Below are 18,332 nucleotides of genomic sequence, written 5' to 3'. Positions count from 1 at the left end.
GTGGAAGGGCAGAATCACCTCCCTCATCCTGCTGGTCACACTCCTTTTGATGCAGCCCAGGACATGGTTTGTCTTCAGGGCTGCAAGTACACATTGCTGGCTCATGTTTAGTTTTTCATCTAATGATGTCCCCACATGCTTCTCCTCTAAGCTGGTCTTAAGCCACTCCTCAACCAGCCTGTATCTGTACTTGGGATTGCCTCAATCCAGGTGTTGGACCTTGCCATTGGCCTTGTTGAACTTCACGAGGTTGGCTTGGGCCCACTTCTTAAGCCTGTCCAAGTCCCTCTGGATGGCATCCCTTCCCTCCAGCATGTCAGCCAGACACAGCTTGGTGTCATCCACAAACTTGCTGAAGATGTACTCAGTCCCACTGTCCACATCACTGCCAAAGACATTAAGCAGCACTCCTGAGGGACACCGCTGGTCTCCATTTGGACCATTGACCACCATGTCCTGTGTGCAACCACCCAGCCAATTCCTTATCCAGCAAGTGGTCCACCCTTCAAGTCCACGTTTTTCCAATTTGGTGATCAGGATGTCATGCAGGACAGTGTCAACACTTTACACAAGTCCAGGCAGATGACATCAGTTGCTCTTCCCTTACCCACTGATGCTGTTACTCCATCATAGACAGCCAACAGGTTCACCAGATACGATTTACCCTTGGTGAAGCTGAGCTCCTTACTGACAATCACCTTCATTTTCTGTATGCCTTAGCAAGGCCTTCAGGAGGATCTGCTTCATGATCTTACCAGGCACAGAGGTGAGACTGACCAGCCTGTAGCTTCTGGGTGTTGTAAGAGCTACCAGGTGGGTGGGTGGAAACCTGACCCCCAGGTGGAATCTGACTCTGGGGGTGTCACTGGATCAGGGTATTCTCTCCCTTTCCCCTCCCATTCACATTCACTAAGCACATTAGCTATCATCCTGTGATTCTGTATGATTATTTAAGGATTCACTGGGGTCCTGTAGCCTCAGCTCTGCACATTGGCAGAATGGTCCTATTCCTTTCCTCCCTAAGTGGCAGACCATCCACCATCCCCTGCCCATCCTAGTCCTCAGGGCAGCAGGAAACCCTGCAGGAGCTCTCCACACCCAGGAGGAGAAGCAGCGACGACTTTGCCTTCAATGGTCACATCACACGTACAGCTGTGTCTGAGAGCAGACTTGTAGCAGGTTGACAGAAATACTTTGTGACAAGAGAATCAAGTGCAGAGGAATAATTTCTGGATTGGAAACACCTCTCCCATGCAGGGTCACAAAACAACTAAAATCTGAACTATTTAACTTAATGCAACTGGCAGCAGCTACTGGAGGACTTGTCCTCAAGGAACTGCTGACATTTGCAGTGAAGCTGCTGTGAAATTCAGGCAAAATAAAGCCTGGAGCAAATCAAGTATCAAGGAAAAATCATTACAAAGTGCACTGCACATTATTTATAAACCACAAGCAATGCCCAAGACCTTTAGGCCCTGTGTGGCAGCCATGTGCTAACAGAAACAGTCAACACCTTCACCCACCGAGTCCTCCCCTTTGGACACTGGCGGGTCGGTCCGCTCGGCTTGACGGCGGCATCAATACAGAGCTGTTGGTAAGCAGTCTTGAGAGCAAATGAAATCATGCAAGTGCTTCTGTGAATGAGAGAGCTGGCTTGCCTCCCCTGATGTTTATGTAGGGCTCTACTGAGCCAGCAGACATCACGCTCCATCGCCTCTTACACTTGGCAGGCGCGCTTCCGAGGCCAAGTGGCCATACACAAATGCCAAAGACAAGGCTCAACGCAGCCGATCCCTCAGCCTCCTCCCACATCAGTCCTTTGTGAGGGAAAATTCCTGAGTGTGGCCAGTGCCTTGAGTCCTCCTCTAGAGGACTTCTTGAAATGCTGTGAGTGCATGAGGTTGTCCAGTGGTGTCACTGAGGCTATCTCCTTATGTGTACGCAGGTATTTTGGACACAGGATATGGGAAGATGTTAATTACTGAGGGAAAAACATCTCTCATAGTCTCTGCTCCTGATAGAAAAGGTTATTGGGATAACCTGAAACTTGCATGTAAGACTACAGTTTTTGCTAGTATACTAGACATTATCTGAGCTCTTTGAAAGAACCATCATCACCTTTTCCAAAAGATATTCTTCACCTGTCTAAGACAGCTCCCTTTTGCTAAATTGCCCTGGCCTTGATGAACAGGAGGGAATTGCTGGGCTATTGCTACCCCTCCTCCAGATAGGAACTACATGGATTGGCAAGCCCATTTTGGGAGGTTGGACAACAAACCTCCTGAGGCTGAATTCTCCCATGCCCCTGCATTTTGACAGATGATAAAAGGAGATAGGCCCAAGTCATTGAAATTGTCTTGGAAGTGCTGTAAATGCACAGAGAAGGCTGCAAGACCTGTGAAGCAAGTCTCTATGCATGGGTCATGGCAACCTCACCTTGTGCACATATGTGTGAGTGCACCATGTGTGTGGTCCACAAGAGCTGTGGTCATCTGCTGATCTCCCATTTCTGGTTATGCATGGGTGAATAGTTATGCTTGGGATGAGAGGAAATACTCTCAAGCTGGAACTTCAGCTCCCTCCTTACTCCAGGCATGACTATGGGAGGGAGTTGTGGATGTGGTAGAGAGTTAAATAACTGTTCTGTGCTACCAGAAAACCTGTTAACAAGCTCCCCATCTCACACAGAGGTCACTGCAGTTGTAATAAATTAAGGACTCCCAGTGGGTTTCATCCTGCTGCAGGAGCACCACTGTGCAGGTCCTACAGGTGCAGCACCCACAGAATCACAGAATGGTAGGGCTTGGAAAGGGGCCTCTGGGGACTGTCTAGTCCAATCTCCCTGCTAGAGCAGGTTCACCTATATCATGTTGCACAGGATCACACTCAGGCAGGTTTTGAAAGTCACCAAAGAAGGATACTGCACAACCTCTCTGGGTGGTCTGTTCCAGTGCTCCATAACTTTCAAAGGAAAGAAGTTTTTCCATATGTTTAGGTGGAACTTCCTGTGTTCTAGTTTGTGTCTTTTGCCCCTTGTCCTATTACTGGGCACCACCACAAAGAGCCTGGCCCCATCCTCATGACCTCCACCCTTTAAATACTGATAAACATTGATAAGATCTCCTCTCAGTCTTCTCTCCAGTCTAAACAGGACCAAGTTTCTCAGTCATATCTTGTAAGAGAGATGTGCCATCATCTTTATGGACCTCCATTGGACTGTCTCCAGTAGTTCCCTGTCTTTGAATAGGGAGCCCAGAACTGGACACAATACTCCAGATGTCACCTCTACTCCAGATGTCAGGTATCCTGGCTGACTGCAGCAGGGTTGGAAAAGGTGACCACTGAGGGTCCCTCCAACCCACTGGAATCTGTGAATCTGTGACTGCACCCAGCACTGGTGCTATGCTGGTTGCTGTGCAAACACCAGCAACCACCAACCTGCCCCAGCAAACTTGGGTATTTAGAGAAAAGGCCAGTGATGAAAAAGAAGGTGCAGAGGAGATAAACAGCAGATCAGGAGCAGAGTTGGAAATAAGACATTGAGAATCATGTCCTGGAGCCATATATGACCCCTGAACAAGAAAGGAGCTAGACCAGCAGGTATTAACAGAAATACAGTCATTTGGAGGCATGGATAGAACGACACATTCGGTTTAAAGGTCATGTTTCAGCCCCAGGACCTACAACCTATTTTGCTTGAACTCTACAAACTAGTTTAACCAGAGAATAGATGGGATGTGTCTTCCTGCTTCCTGAATTGGGCTAGGATGCAGAGATAAAGCTTGCAGGGATGAAGCTAGAGTATTTATGAGACAAATGCAGGAAAAATGGAAAAGTCCACAAAAAACAGCCCACAAAAAAAAGAAACCCAAAAGACATTTCAGCTACATAAGCCCTTTACTAGGGCTCAAAAAAAAGGCAAAATCTTTCAGTGCAGGTTGAGAACAAATTAAGTGTAATCATCATCATTGGAGGTGTTCAAGAGGAGATTGATGGGGTGCTTGGTGCCATGGGTTAGTTGTTTAGGTGGGTTGGATTGGTTGATGGGTTGGACGCGATGATCTTGAAGGTCTCTTCCAACCTGTTTTTATTATTACTATTATTATTATTATTATTATTACATTTTGCAAACATCTCACACACCATTTGTCACTAAAACTTGGGCACATCCTCTAAAGCTGCCACTTTCTACTGCCACTAATGTGGTGACAGGTTGGACTTGATGATCTTTGAGGTCTCTTCCAACCTTGGTGATTCTGTGATTCTGTAATGGCTGATGTCCTACAGTGACTGGCACCTGGGTAGGACCTTGCCAGAGATCCCAGTGTTTGGAACATGCAGCTGGAGCCAGGGCAGATGGGGGAGCTCAGCTCTCAGGCCACCCTTATCCCAACACCTTCTCACAGGTCATCAGGAGAGCCATAAAAAAAAGTCACAAAATTTAATTTTTAGTATTCCCTTGGACCCAGATCTTGTCCCAGCTGAGAGGAAGAGAGCAGCAGGCACCCCTGAACATTAAATACTGGCTTCCCAACGGTAACACACCTAAAGCTGCTGCCTACTGCAGTCTTCAAGGTCACATCTGACACTTTGAAAATGTTCAGCATAATCCATTTTGCATCTTAACAGCATTTAATTCCTTCGGTGAGGAGTTGCAGACAGCGATCTTCTCCATTAGTGGTCTTTTTTTGGTGACTGTCACAGAACATGCCTTGTGCAGCAGCAGGGTGCACGTCTTGTAGGACAGAAGAGCATTTTAAATTGTACTGGGTCTACATCCAGCTTGCTCACCATATGTTTAAAGCTTGAAAGCACTCTAGCATTAGCTACAGCGTACATGCAGACACATCATTTGTTTCACATTGCAGCACTCTTGGATATACTTTTACTCCAGACTAGCAAAGATAAATGACTTGCTGGAAGACATCATGTGTAGGACAGAAAATGTATATTGCAGAGACCAGAGATTTTTCTAAACCCTTTATTATTGTTGCAATGAATCAGCGTTTGCTACTTGATGTAATCTTGGCAGCGCGGCAATGTGCTCCTTACCGGCTCAAAATGAAATGCAGAGTGGCTGTTTGATTCTGAAACAGCATCTCTGTTTTTTGTTTAGAGGAGGTGCATAAATAGGGCCATTAGGTGACAGGTCTCAAAACACATAACAAAGGCTTTTGCCTTTGGAAGGTGACTATTACAGATCAGACTCTGTATATTACCATTTTTTATCAAAATAGCTGAATATGAAAGAGATGAAAAAGAAGGAATTGCAGTGAAGTCTTTGAGCCTGCACACAATTAGACACGCTGGTCTAGTTCTCAGTGCATGCTGGTTTGCATCAGAAATAGTGTGGCCAGCAGGAGCAGGGAAGTCATTGTGTCCCTGTACTCAGCACTGGTTAGGCCACACCTTGAATACTGTGTCCAGTTCTGGACTCCTCAATTTAAGAAGGACATTGAGACTCTTGAACGTGTCCAGAGAAGGGCAACGAGGCTGGGGAGAGGCCTCGAGCACAAGCCCTACAAGGAGAGGCTGATTGTCTAGGGATTGTCTAGCCTGGAGAAGAGGAGGCTCAAGGGAGACTTACTGCCTGAAAGGAGGTTGTAGACGGATGGAAGATGGTCTCTTCTCCCAGGCAACCAGCACCAGAACAAGAGGACATAGTCTCAAGCTGCACCAGGGGAAGTTTAGGCTCGAGGTGAGGAGAAAGTTCTTCACAGAGAGAGTTGTTAGCCATTGGAATGTGCTGCCCAGAGAGGTGGTGAAGTCACCGTCCCTGGAGGTGTTTAAAAAAGGATTGGACATGGCACTTGAAGCCATGACTTGAAGTCATGAGGTCTGTGGTGACAGGTTGGACTTGATGATCTTTGTGGTCTTTTCCATCCTTATTGATTCTGTGATTTTATGTGACTCTTCACAAATGCACCTTTGCTTACAGATACAACATTGGCAGGGTAAGAGCCCAAAATAATAACCTCTGACTGTATATTTTCAAGTAAGGATATATCCAACTTTTTTTTATCAGACATCTTCTCCTCACCCACCCCTCCAAATCTGTTGGAGCGTATCCATCCTGTCTGACACAGAGCTAAAAGCCTTTTATGCTGGTAATATCTGGAAAGGGCTTAGTGCAGTAGATAGTGTTGACATTTTTCTTTGGAACTGTGCAGTGATTTAGGAACATAAGCACCTTACAAGAGCAAAGCTGAGCAGAACAGGATGTGAAACTCCAGTACTAGCCAGTATTAACTGCAGTGGAAAAGGACCTTTGAAAACAAAAAGCTAGTGAATGCAATTTCACAAGCACTGTATGCATGCACACACGCCCAGATGTGTTTAATATAGCCCTGTCCTTCTTGCTTTCCCTATGACCCTGATAATATTAAAGAATAAAAATTGCTTGCATCCACTGTCTTGCTGCCCTCCTTTCCTTCCTCTCAACCTTTGTACTTGTTACCTGAAAAGGAAAAACTTTTCTCTGTGAGGATGACAAAACACTGGAATGGGCTACCCAGAGAGGTTGTGGAGTCATCTTCTCTGTAAACATTCAAAACCCACCTGTGTGACCTCCTCTAGATGATCCTGCTCTGGCAGCGGGACAGGACTTACGATCTTTTGAGGTCCCTTTCAACACCTAACATTCTGTGATGCTGTTATCTCTTTGCACCTCCATATTGTTAACTGCATCTCATTAGGTGAAGGAGGAGACTTGATGGGGTCCTTGGTTGCATGGTATAGTTGATTAGATGGTGTTGGATGATGGGTTGGACACGATGATTTGGAAGGTCTCTTCCAACCTGGTCTGGTCTGGTCTATTCTATTCTACTCCTATTCTATTCTATTCTATTCTATTCTATTCTATTCTATTCTATTCTATTCTATTCTATTCTATTCTATTCTATTCTATTCTATTCTAACACCCTCAGCTCTCTAGATAAAGAGCAAAAATATATTCATTCTTACTTAAATATTACTAAAATTTACAAAAGCCAACAGGATTATGACATACACTGTGAATGTGTGCCATATACTGTGCCCCTGTACTCAGCACTGGTTAGACCACACCTTGAGCACTGTGTCCAGTTCTGGGTCTCTCAGTTTAAGAAGGATATTGAGACACTTGAATGTGTCCAGAGAAGGGCAATGAGGCTGGAGAGAGGTCTGAGCACAGCCTTATGAGGAGAGGCTGAGGGAGCTGGGGTTGTTTAGCCTGGAGGAGGCTCAGGGGAGACCTTAGTGCTGCCTACAACTACCTGGAAGGAGGTTGTAGCCAGGTGGGGGTTGGTCTCTTCTCCCAGGCAACCAGCACCAGAACAAGAGGACACAGTCTCAAACTGTGCCAGTGGAAGTTTAGGCTTGAGGTGAGGAGAAAGTTCATCACAGAGAGAGTTGTTAGCCATTGGAATGTGCTGCCCAGGGGCGTGGTGGAGTCACCATCCCTGGAGGTGTTCAAAAAAGGATTGGACATGGCACTTGAAGCCATGGATAAGTAGTCATGAGGTGTTGGGTGACAGGTTGGACTTGATGATCTTTGAGGTCTCTTCCAGTCTTATTGTTTCTATGATTCTGTGATGCCACCCAAAGTGGAGAAAACCCGCTGCAGTCCTTCCTGTTGCATGATTCGCAGTGGCATCACCGGGACGTTTGCTGCAGCAACAGCTCGCAGAACTGACACCTGAAAATAAAACTGCACAGAATATGAATTGAATTGCTGACATAACAAATAATATTTAATATATAGCATTGAATGCATACACATCAATACCAGTGCTGTAACAACAGGACAGAACTCGTAAAATTAGCAGCAGTTTCTTGCAAGTACAAAAATACACTTCTTTTTTTTTTTTTTGTTTGCTTGTTTTCCTTTTTCCCAGAACATATATAATAGCAAAATTTCTCAGGATATATATTATACAAACTCAAAGCATTTAGATAATGCATCACTTTTAATATATTATATGATGTTTTAGGTGCTGCATAATAAAATGACATGTGTTCTGCTTGCAGTAAATACGGAGTGCCATTTACAGCGACGGTAAGGAACTATTCACAACTTAAACACGAACGGAACGGCCAAGGAAGCACAGTAAATGAAACACAAAGGGTTGCAAGGTGTTAGTCACAAGCTTCAGCATTTCTCTTTACATGTTTTTTGAGCTTATTTTTTTTCTTTCTTTCTTTTGCAGTGTGAAAGGAATAACTACACCTATTGAACATACCTCATAAACATACAGGAAACAACACACTTACTCCTCGGAGGGTGATGAAGGTAATACCCATCAGTTTCAGAACAGTAGTATCATACCACAGTTATGGAATCTATGCTGACTTTGCACACTACATCAGAACCACAAAGGACTGGGACTCACATCCGCAAGGCTCAACACACAAGTGGTCAAGGGTGGAGGCCCAGCAGGCACCCCCACTGCCCTGACAGGCTCAGAGAACAGGGTGCTGCTTTCAGGTGCCTCCTGGGACCCTTCCAGATTTTCTGGAGATTTCTGTTTGCTTGCTTTTGAGCAATTTTTGTGATTTTTACAATGTTCTTGCAAAGTTCTTATGTGGGAACATTACTCAGTTTCCTTAAAAAAAGAAAACTCATGAATCTGAGGACTGCTCAATTAAATTTGAACAACCCAGATATTAAACTTACAATGAACACACATCAACACCAAAGGCATTTCCTTCTTGGTGTTTACTTGAAGTGTTAAGATTCCTCTGCCAAAAAGCTCTGGTCAGTCTCTTTAAACTTTGGATAGCTGTAACGCTCTTCTAGACCTCCTCTTTGACCTTGGATCATGAAGTCTGTCTCTTTCTGTGACTTTTAGAGGTAATGACTGAGTATCAGGCTTAAACAAATAGCAGTTGACTCCAGCAGCAGCCTTCAGTGCTGGCCTGCTGCTGGGCTCCATCAAGCCCCCCTCAGCCAAAGCATTGGTAGGTTGGGGAGATGGCGGCACCTTACTGGGTGTAACCAAACAGTCATCAGCTGCTTCAGGAGCAGTGTCATCACGCTTCTTTAGCGACTGAAAAGTGCTATCAAAAGGGGAGGAGGTTTCAGTTGGGGTAAACACAGACTGGTCTGAAAACTGAGAAAAAGCACTGTCCAGAGAGCTCATCGACGACACAGATGGAGATGTCCCAGGAGAAGACAGGCTAGAAGAACTGAATCCTGAGCAAATATTTAATCCCTCTAGAGCTGGGGGCAGGAGGCAACGGGACAAGTCTTTCTTTTCAATGTTTTGGTTTGTGTTGTCACTTTTGCCAATATTAATCCCTATAATCAAGCTCTGATTGATAAGCTTTTGTCCTTCCATCTGCAACGACCGAAGCTGATGGAGATAATCTTCATCTTCATGAGACAGGACAACATCACAGCTCGCTTTGCGTGTTGCCTTCTCACGACCATCACCAGTGCGGGCAAAGCTGGGTGCCAGGAGGCCAATAGTGGGCTCTGAGGAGCGCCTGTGTCTCCTCGAGGTTTTGAGCGTGCCTGAGGTAGCTGCTGAAGAGAAGCCCCGTGTGCCGGAGAGGAGAGACTCCTCTGAGTTTTCCGGTGATGAAAACTTCCGGTGTACGTCAGCAGGAATCGTCAACGGCTTCGACTTGGTTTTAGTTTGGATTTCATCCACCTCCGTCTGCTCCGAGTCACCGTCGCTCAGCGTGAAGACAGACTCCCTGCTCCTGTTATCCTGATCCCGGTTCTTAATCCAGTCGCTGGAAGAAGAATCAGCTTCATCGTTCGCCTCGTTTTCCAGGCTGTCGTAGGAAGAGTCATTCAGATGGAGAGAAGCAGCATCTGCAAGGACAAACCAAGTTGTTAACACATCAGTGACTGAACCACCCTGCTGAGAAGCAGCTGCTTGGTTGAGGTTTTGTTTTTTTGGCAAGTCTCCTTCCCTTTCAGGAGCATTTGCCCTTTAAAGATTCTTCAAGCAGAAATGGCAATGATTTCAGAAAAGAATGCTGCCTGATTTTGAAATGGAAAAAACTGAATGAGTGCTAAGTTGCAGCTCAGTCAACAAACAGGATAATGGCACAAACAAGCAAGGGTTATGTTCTTTGTTGTTGTTGTTTGGGGCTTTTTTCTTACATCTGAAAGCTTAGTAGCAGGCAATCCATAAATCCAGCCATAAATAATAATGTATATACAGGACATTGAATCAGTGATTTATTGAATGTTCCTTTTTTTGTTATTGGATGTTGAAAGCAACATTTAACCTTTTTTTCCTCCTTTTAGACAAGTTAACAGGGGGTACTTCATGCTTTTATGGTCTTCCAGAAAATGTAGTATTTTTAAGAGCAATGTTTTGAAGAACATTCTAGTCTCAGTTTGAACAGTCACCTTGTTTCCAGTGAGCAGCGCACACCTGGGCCCTACTCCCTATGTGCAGCAACTGGAGTGACATTAATTCTCTCCTGCCCTGGGCTACACTAAGCTGACTTATCTCACATTTGCAGCAGACAGAGTTCATGCATGCGCAGCCACCATGCCTCAGTGCGTGCCTGAAAACTTGTTCAGCTGCCATATAACCTATTGTGGGTCTGAGTTCTCTGTCCCAGCAGAGCAGATACCATATGCCTCCACTCCTGGGGAAGGGGCAGGCACATTTCACTGGATTTCCCCAAATTTCACTGGAGGCAGAGCATGAGGAGTTTGGGATGTTTTGTCAGTTTGGCATGCCAGAGCGAGTGCCATTGCCACTTTCAGTATGTGGCAGCTGTGACAAAATTTATTTTACAGAAATGCTGCTTTGGAAATATTTTAAGGAGAGACTCAAAACCCCAGTCAGAACTGATAGTATCACAGAGTTGGAGAGAAAAAGAGCATTAATGACATTCATGAATGCTATGCCAACTGGATTGTCAGGCATTTTCTCTTCCCAGTTCCATGATTTTTCTGTGCTAGTAGCAAAGTCTGAATGCTCCACTGAAACTGTGAAGATGTCTTTGTTCTGACAATGAAGAATAGACACTTCCAGCCCTAACAGAATGGTGTGACAGCTGTATTACTACCATGGTTGATCACTGACTTCCTGATATTTAGGGAAAACATAGGCTGGGGAAAAAATTCTGGACTTGACAAGAAATCTTCTCCAGACTATTTTATTTCTTTTTCTTTATTTCCCCTTCTTCCCATTTTTTTACCTTCTTAACACAGTGGTTCAGATGCCTGAAATAGGAGCAAGGGGATTTTTTGGGAGAGCATTTTGTGGTGTGGTCCAGGTCTGGTTAGTTGAATCATTGATTACCACCAATACTTTGAGCAAAGGACAGAGAACAGCAGTATCTGGGAACAGCACATGAAGAGGGACCAGCATTCTTCCATGGAATATACTGATCTTTTGCCTGACTAAGTTTAGCCATCTAACAGAATCAAAACATTGTCTGTACTACCTGAGCTGTTCTCTCTCTTGCATGTCATCAGTATTTCTCCAAAGAGGGAGGTGATTTCCTCTCCAAAAATCCTGCAGCAATTCTCAGTGAGGAACTGTACCAGGCTAGAAATCTGCAACAAAGCAATGTAGATGTCTTGTTAGATATTCCATTATTCTGCTCAGGGCAAGCTCACCACACTGATAAGGAACAGGAATAAACTGCCCATTCATGATGTGTCCCCTGACCATCAAGAACTCCTCTCCCGATCCCCTGAGCCTCAGCAACATAGCCAGGTTCCCCAAAAATGTCCCTGTATACATCCTTTTCCTTTTCTATTCTGCCTTGTTCCTAGCTCACCACAACCAGAGATCTTTCAAACGAGAGAAACAGTTAATACACTGGGTCTTGCTTTATGATCCCTTCCCTTCTTTCAGGCAGATTATGAGAATGGATTGATGAATGCTTCTGGAGTCATGATCTGAGGAGAGGTGCTGATCTGAAGATGTACTGAAACACTTTGTTAATACACTGGGTCTTGCTTTATGACTCCCTTCCCTTCTTTCAGGCAGATTATGAGAATGGATTGATGAATGCTTCTGGAGTCATGATCAGAGGAGAGGTGCTGATCTGAAGAGGTACTGACTGTTTTCACATTCGTACCCAACATCCCAGTTGACCAAGATGAAGGGTGAGGTGATTTTTAACTACATTGCAGTGTCTCTTACCTTCTTTGTAAATTCACTTTCTACATCAGGAGTGGAGGAAACAGGAGGCCAGAGCAGGCTAGGTGCAATGCAGATAGCCAGGTTAAATGCATTCATCTGGTTCTCCTCAGATCGCATTTCTATTCCATGCAGCACTCCAAAGAGGTAGCGCAAGAGAACAACATTAGCTCTGGGGAGCTGCTCTATTAACCTGAAAACATAAACACATTCTTCAAATTAGGGACTGGACAGAATAAAACCATTTTTCATTGATACATACAAGTCAAGATAATGAAAATACAGAAAAAGTGTAACACAGTGCACTAACTAAACCAGGGAGTGGGTCAAGGAGGTGTCCCTGCTCAGCTGCTTTCCCTCACTGTGGTACATCTGTAAACAGTTTTCTGGGAGGACAGAAAACACCCTAACATATAATTAAAATTACCCTCTGTCAAACTAATGAACCATGTACAATGGATGACATGGAACTATATTTCAGCTAATTTCCTGATAATTCACTATTAGCTTAAACAAACAGTTTGGCTGTCTCTCCATGCCACCAAATTGCCATGAGTATATATATATATATTTATATATATATATATATATGTAAGTGCACGTGAGGTCAGCTAGTGGCCAAAGCTCTGTTTCCCATGACAAAAACTTTGTCCCCTTTCTCTCTGGTATCACCTGCAAGGGTGGATGCTTCCCTTGCCACTGTGCTCCAGTATTTGAGTCACTAGTCCATCCTGGCTGCAAAACAGTCACTAAAATTTGAAATGGGTGAAGGGGAATATATGAGGAAATTATTTCAGCTGCATTTTCACCCAGGGTGTTGGGAGTTCCCCTGCTTTGGTATCAAGCAGAAATCCAAGCCTTGAACAGCATATCTCTATCTCTATCTCTATCTCTATCTCTATCTCTATCTCTATCTCTATCTCTATCTCTATCTCTATCTCTATCTCTATCTCTATCTCTATCTCTAGAATCATAGAATCATAGAATCAATAAAGTTGGAAAAGACCTCAAAGATCATCAAGTCCAACCTGTCACCCAACACCTCATGACTACTAAACCATGGCACCAAGTGCCATGTCCAATCCCTTTTTGAACACCTTCAGGTACAGTGACTCTACCATCTCCCTGGGCAGCACATTCCAATGGCTGACAACTCTCTCTGTGAAGAACTTCCTCCTCACCTCAAGCCTAAATTTCCCCCAATAGAATCACAGAATCAACATCTATATCCATATCTATATTGATATCGATACAGATATAGAGGAAGGATATTTTATTTATTTACTGGTATCCAGAAAAGGCAGAAATCCAGGACAAAAGAGAGCCAGAAAACTGTCCCTCTGAGGCAAGTTATGGTTTGGAGCTGGTACTTTAGCCCAGAGACTTTGAGTAAAAGGCAAAGTTAGGGATTGGACACAGAATAGTAATTGATTGGTTTCTATCATCCCATTCATTTGCCAAGCTTATACTTGGCTGCACAAACATTCTCTTCCCTTTTTTCCTTCTTCTCTCTCTGAAGCTTTGCTTGCATGGCTTCCTGCCTTATCTCCCTTTTGACCTTCTGCTGGCTCAACTGACTATTAATTGTGTCTGTGAAGGTACCAGGGAAGTGAGGGGGTAGGAGGCTGCTAGCAGTCCCTCTGGGCTGCCTAGAAAGGTGTAGATCTGTACAAGGGGGCCCTTGTACTGTTGATAAGTTGTAAATATATGTATATATATTCTTTACATGTCTTATCACCTTATATCATTTCATACTTAGTTCATTTTGTACAAATAAATTCATTTTGCTTCCAATCTTTTTGAGCTAGTCTGGGGATTTATGCTGGAGGCAACTCTCCATTCTGGGGGTGAATCTCTGATTGTTGGGGGGGGGCAAATCCAGCCCCACAACAACATGGAAGCATATATCTAAGTTTGCATGCTCTGCAGCATATTTTTACCATCTATCTATCTATCTAAAAAAGAAAAAAGTAATTGTAAGTTGTACATTGAATATTTTGGATTCTGCATTCTGGGATATAAAATTACAGGAAAAGAATGCAGAAATATAAGTAACTCTACCTTTGGATGCTTTTTATCTTCTCTTCATTATTTCCTTGATCCATCACAGAGACCCACTTGTCACAGAGCTGAGATGACAAAATGCTGCCTGGGATGTTGCGAAGAAAATCCTTATCAAGAGAAAAGAACACAAAACATGTGAACAGCTGCTCTGGAGCCCAGGAGGGAGCAGGAATAAGATATGCAAATACAGGTGGGACAGCACTAGCTGACAAGCATCTTGTTCCACACAGCAACCGAAACCAGCATAAAATCATCTGAGATTAAATGCTTTGGATTGTACTAAAGGGAAAATTTTCTGCCCTTTCCTCACCCTTTCCTGTCAAGTTAGAGGTATTTGGATGCTACATCAGCTATTGCTGAACTAAAAAGTCTGCAGTGGGAGCAGTTATTTTGATGCTGCATAATATCTGTCTTCACATATCACTTAACTTCATTGGTAGACCCTACTTCTTCCACTTCTTCTCCTTAGCTGACAAGCTCAAATACCTCCAGACCATAAAGCATTCCAAGCCAGCCCTACCTTCCTTCCCCTAATCAATCCCTTTTGCTAAGGCAGTATATTGTAGTCAATATTCAGTATCACTAAGGTTGGAAGAGACCTCAAAGATCATCGAGTCCAACCTGTCACCACAGACCTCATGACTAGAGTAGGGAGGACACTAGTGCCCACTGCAGGCTTGAACTCACAAGCTTCCCATTAAGGGTCTTATGTGCTACCAACTGAGCCACACCATAGGCATTACTTACACTATTGATAGTCTTGCTGCTCCCATTTCCTAGTATCTCAACCACTGGCAGACAGACTGTTGCAACTTGGGGAGAAGCCCAAACTCTAGCTACTCAAACAAGCTAGAGTAAAGGAATCTATGATGTAACACATTTGCTCTTTTGTGCTAATTCTTCACTGCTATAAATGCCAAGCAATTGCCTCTCCCTGAAACTGCTACCATGAGCACTTTGCGTGGTGTAGCTATCCTGCCCTAAATGCATGTTCTCAATCCACCTGAAGGAAAGCAATGGTGTCCCACCCATGAAAACCTATCAGGTACATGGTAGCAAGAGGAATGGCTTTCTGCAATAAAAACATCCCCCCAAAGCACTGCTTGCATGAGAATGGAGATTGCTACTTCTTTTAAGCAAAAACTACACACACTGCTCTAAAATGTGAAAAGAAATATGATGATCCTCCTTGTAGCTGAAGTTTTACTGGAGGCTTGCAATGTTTTTTTTTTTGCACAAGGAGCATTGTTTTTAATGTACAAGTCTGTAAGAAAAGATAATGAAAGGTAAAATTAATCCAAGTACTCTGGGTAACACTATACACTGACTAGGGTCTGTAGTGTAGGGAAATAGGTCTGCAAATCTGCCTTTCTAGTATTTAAGTGACTTTAAGCAGAGATTAAGAGAGTAACAGAACCAGCTTATAGCTGAAACATCAGGAAAGCTAGCTGGCTAGTCCTCTTCCCCATCTTAATTCAGTGGTAGCCTCCTCTACAGATACTCATAATATTAATGTGCCAGCTTCTTAATTCAGCCCACAAAGCTGTCCTTGGACGTGTCCCTGGAGGAAAGCCCTACTTGTTCGTGCCGATGATCTGCACTGTTCTCACCTAAAAAGGAGGAAAGGAGCATTCTTCACAAACCTTAAACAAGGATGCTGTCACAAATATGGACTCGCAGGCTAGGTCCACTTCAGCACCTGAATCAAGCTTCTCCTTGAGCTCTTTGCAGGTTTTTGCACTCCCAGAGCGTCTGAAAATGCCTTCCGTGGAAGGGCCCTCTTGGTAAAGGAGGGAAAGCATGTCCTAAACAAAATAAAGAGAGGGGATTTCTTAGTAGTATATTTTATTGTCTAGTGCCATTAAAATGTAGTGTTGCCACTTTTGCCACAGGTGGACATCTCTGAGTCTTGATAAAGCTCACAAATCAAACACAAGTTAAGGTTCACTCTTCAAGCCATACTGAACTGCACAGCAAAGCTGTTGTCTGGGGCACTGATTTTGGAGACCATCCACAGATGTGCTGTGCTGCCACTACTGAGCACTAACCTTCCACATGATCTTCCAGTATCTGTGCAAGTTTTAGCCAAGCCATTTCAATATACAAACACCACACTATGGAAAAAGGTCTATTTAATCCAACGATCTGTGTCTAACAGTAGCCTCAGCCAGACATGCTTTGCTGGAAGAGGAAAGAGTCTTAGTCCTCACTAGAGTGTTCAATGTCATCACCGACCAGAGAGAGAGACTTGTGTTCCATGCTCGATGTCTGGAAAAAATGAGGTTTTATCTAAGTTGGGAAGTTCTTTGTTTGTTAATATCTACACTTCTACAGCAGATCTGGGTCAGATTTTGCCCCCTTTGTTTCTTGTGAGTGTTACTGTACTCTGCAAGCAGCTCAGGTCCTGTCAGCAGGACCTCCTCTGGAGCAAGGTACTCCCACTTGGGAGATTAGCCAGAAGGGGCTAAAGCTTGTCTTATGGCTCCTCTGAAGCCAGTCAGGCTGCAAAGGAGCAAACAGGTAGGCAGATCACTATATGAGATATTCAAAAGGAGAGGGAAAACAAACTAATTCCTGACTAGCTTTTAAAACTCCAGGAGGGACTGCTTTCTTCTAGATGAGAGAGGAAAGCTAGCAGAAAAGGAAATGCTGAAATCAGAGGGCTCTCTTGAGATAACATGTACATGGTATTTTCCAGTTGCTTAATTGTCTGCTGCATCCTGTGGGCTGTCTCTCAGACATGAGGGAGAAATGGGTGCAGATTGTCTCTGGTATTATGCACATAGACACAGTGTTCTGAAGGCCACATCATCAAAAGAGATGGCAAGAGCCTACCAACATTACTCTAACAGTACCATCTAAGCAGTGGGATTTGGTGACACTGCTAGCCTGGGCTGTAAGGTAGGTCTCTGACACAAAGCCCTGCAGATAGGTCTAGTAGAAACTGTAATTTTTACTTTTGTTCTTTAATGTTTCTTTCTTGCTTGCAGCAGTTGAAAGTCAAGCACTCACGTGAGTGCAGTCACTTTGAAAGAGCACCTTCATGCAATCAGGACTTGTGTCAGCATTTCCCTTTGCTTTGCAGTGACTGAGTTCTACATTCACAAGGGGCTGAGTCTCACAGCACAGGACCTTAGCACAACAACCAATGTTTTGAAAATATATTTTTGATAAAATACCCACAGGATAAAACTGAGAAGCCCCTCTTAAATTAGTAAAATCAGGCAAAATTATACAATGAAGCTAATGGTGTAAGACAATTCAGTGTGGCAATGGCTAAAACAGAACCCTTCAGCGGTGAAAGCAAGCTTGAAGCTCTGAAGCACAGATATCAAATGTGCCTGCAGTATTCATCTCTGGTATTTCCCTTCACTTGCAGATAAGTCCCACACAGTCCATAGAATAGAATAGAATAGAATAGAATAGAATAGAATAGAATAGAATAGGAGCAGGTTGGAAGAGACCTTCAAGATCATCGTGTCCAACCTATCATCCAACATCACCTAATCAACTAAACCATGGCACCAAGCACCCTATCAAGTCTCCTCCTAAACACTTCCAATAATGGTGACTCCACCACCTCCCCATGTGGAGGGAGGTGCATCTGTCCCTAAGATACAGTATTCCATTTACACACAGAATCACACAGAATGTTAGGGACTGGAAAGGACCTTGAAAGATCATCTAGTCCAACCCCTCTGCCAGAGCAGGATCACCTACACTAGATCACACAGGAACACATCCAGGCAGGATTCAAGCAGCTCCCTGTCTTTCTTGAACTGAGTGGCACAGAACTGGACACAATATTGCAGATGTGGCCTCACTATGGCAGAGTAGAGGAGGAGGAGAACTGCTCTCAATCTACTAATCACACCCCTTCTAATACACCCCAGACTGGCACTGGCTCTCCTGGCCACAAAAGCACACTGCTGGCTCACCGGAGATGCTATGGCTTAGTTGATTAGATGGAGATGGATGATGGGTTGGACACGATGATCTTGAACGTCTCTTCCAACCTGGTCTATTCTATTCTATTCTATTCTATTCTATTCTATTCTATTCTATTCTATTCTATTCTATTCTATTCTATTCTATTCTATTCTATTCTATTCCATTCCATTCCATTCCATTCCATTCCATTCCATTCTGCATGAAATCAGAAGTTAT

At 43.9% G+C, this 18,332-nt stretch overlaps 1 protein-coding gene across 1 annotated transcript in view; it reads right to left on the bottom strand.

The window, feature by feature from the left end:
• Positions 1-7,849: 7,849 nt before the first annotated feature.
• The window catches only part of ARHGAP20 (Rho GTPase activating protein 20), a 70,746-nt gene continuing 60,263 nt past the window's right edge, over positions 7,850-18,332 (bottom strand). The window contains exons 11-15 of the mRNA XM_054164747.1: positions 15,809-15,970; positions 14,163-14,272; positions 12,105-12,294; positions 11,398-11,509; positions 7,850-9,799 (exon numbers count right to left, since the gene is read on the bottom strand). Of these exons, the coding sequence (XP_054020722.1) occupies positions 8,745-9,799; positions 11,398-11,509; positions 12,105-12,294; positions 14,163-14,272; positions 15,809-15,970 (1,629 nt within the window). The 3' untranslated portion in view covers positions 7,850-8,744. The remainder of the gene's footprint in view (positions 9,800-11,397; positions 11,510-12,104; positions 12,295-14,162; positions 14,273-15,808; positions 15,971-18,332) is intronic.

This window comes from Dryobates pubescens, chromosome 10 (genome assembly GCF_014839835.1).
Source record: "Dryobates pubescens isolate bDryPub1 chromosome 10, bDryPub1.pri, whole genome shotgun sequence".
In the NCBI taxonomy this organism is placed as follows: Eukaryota; Metazoa; Chordata; class Aves; order Piciformes; family Picidae; genus Dryobates; species Dryobates pubescens.
The sequence above is the reverse complement of the archived record's forward strand: the minus strand, read 5'-3'. Positions and strand labels throughout refer to the sequence as shown.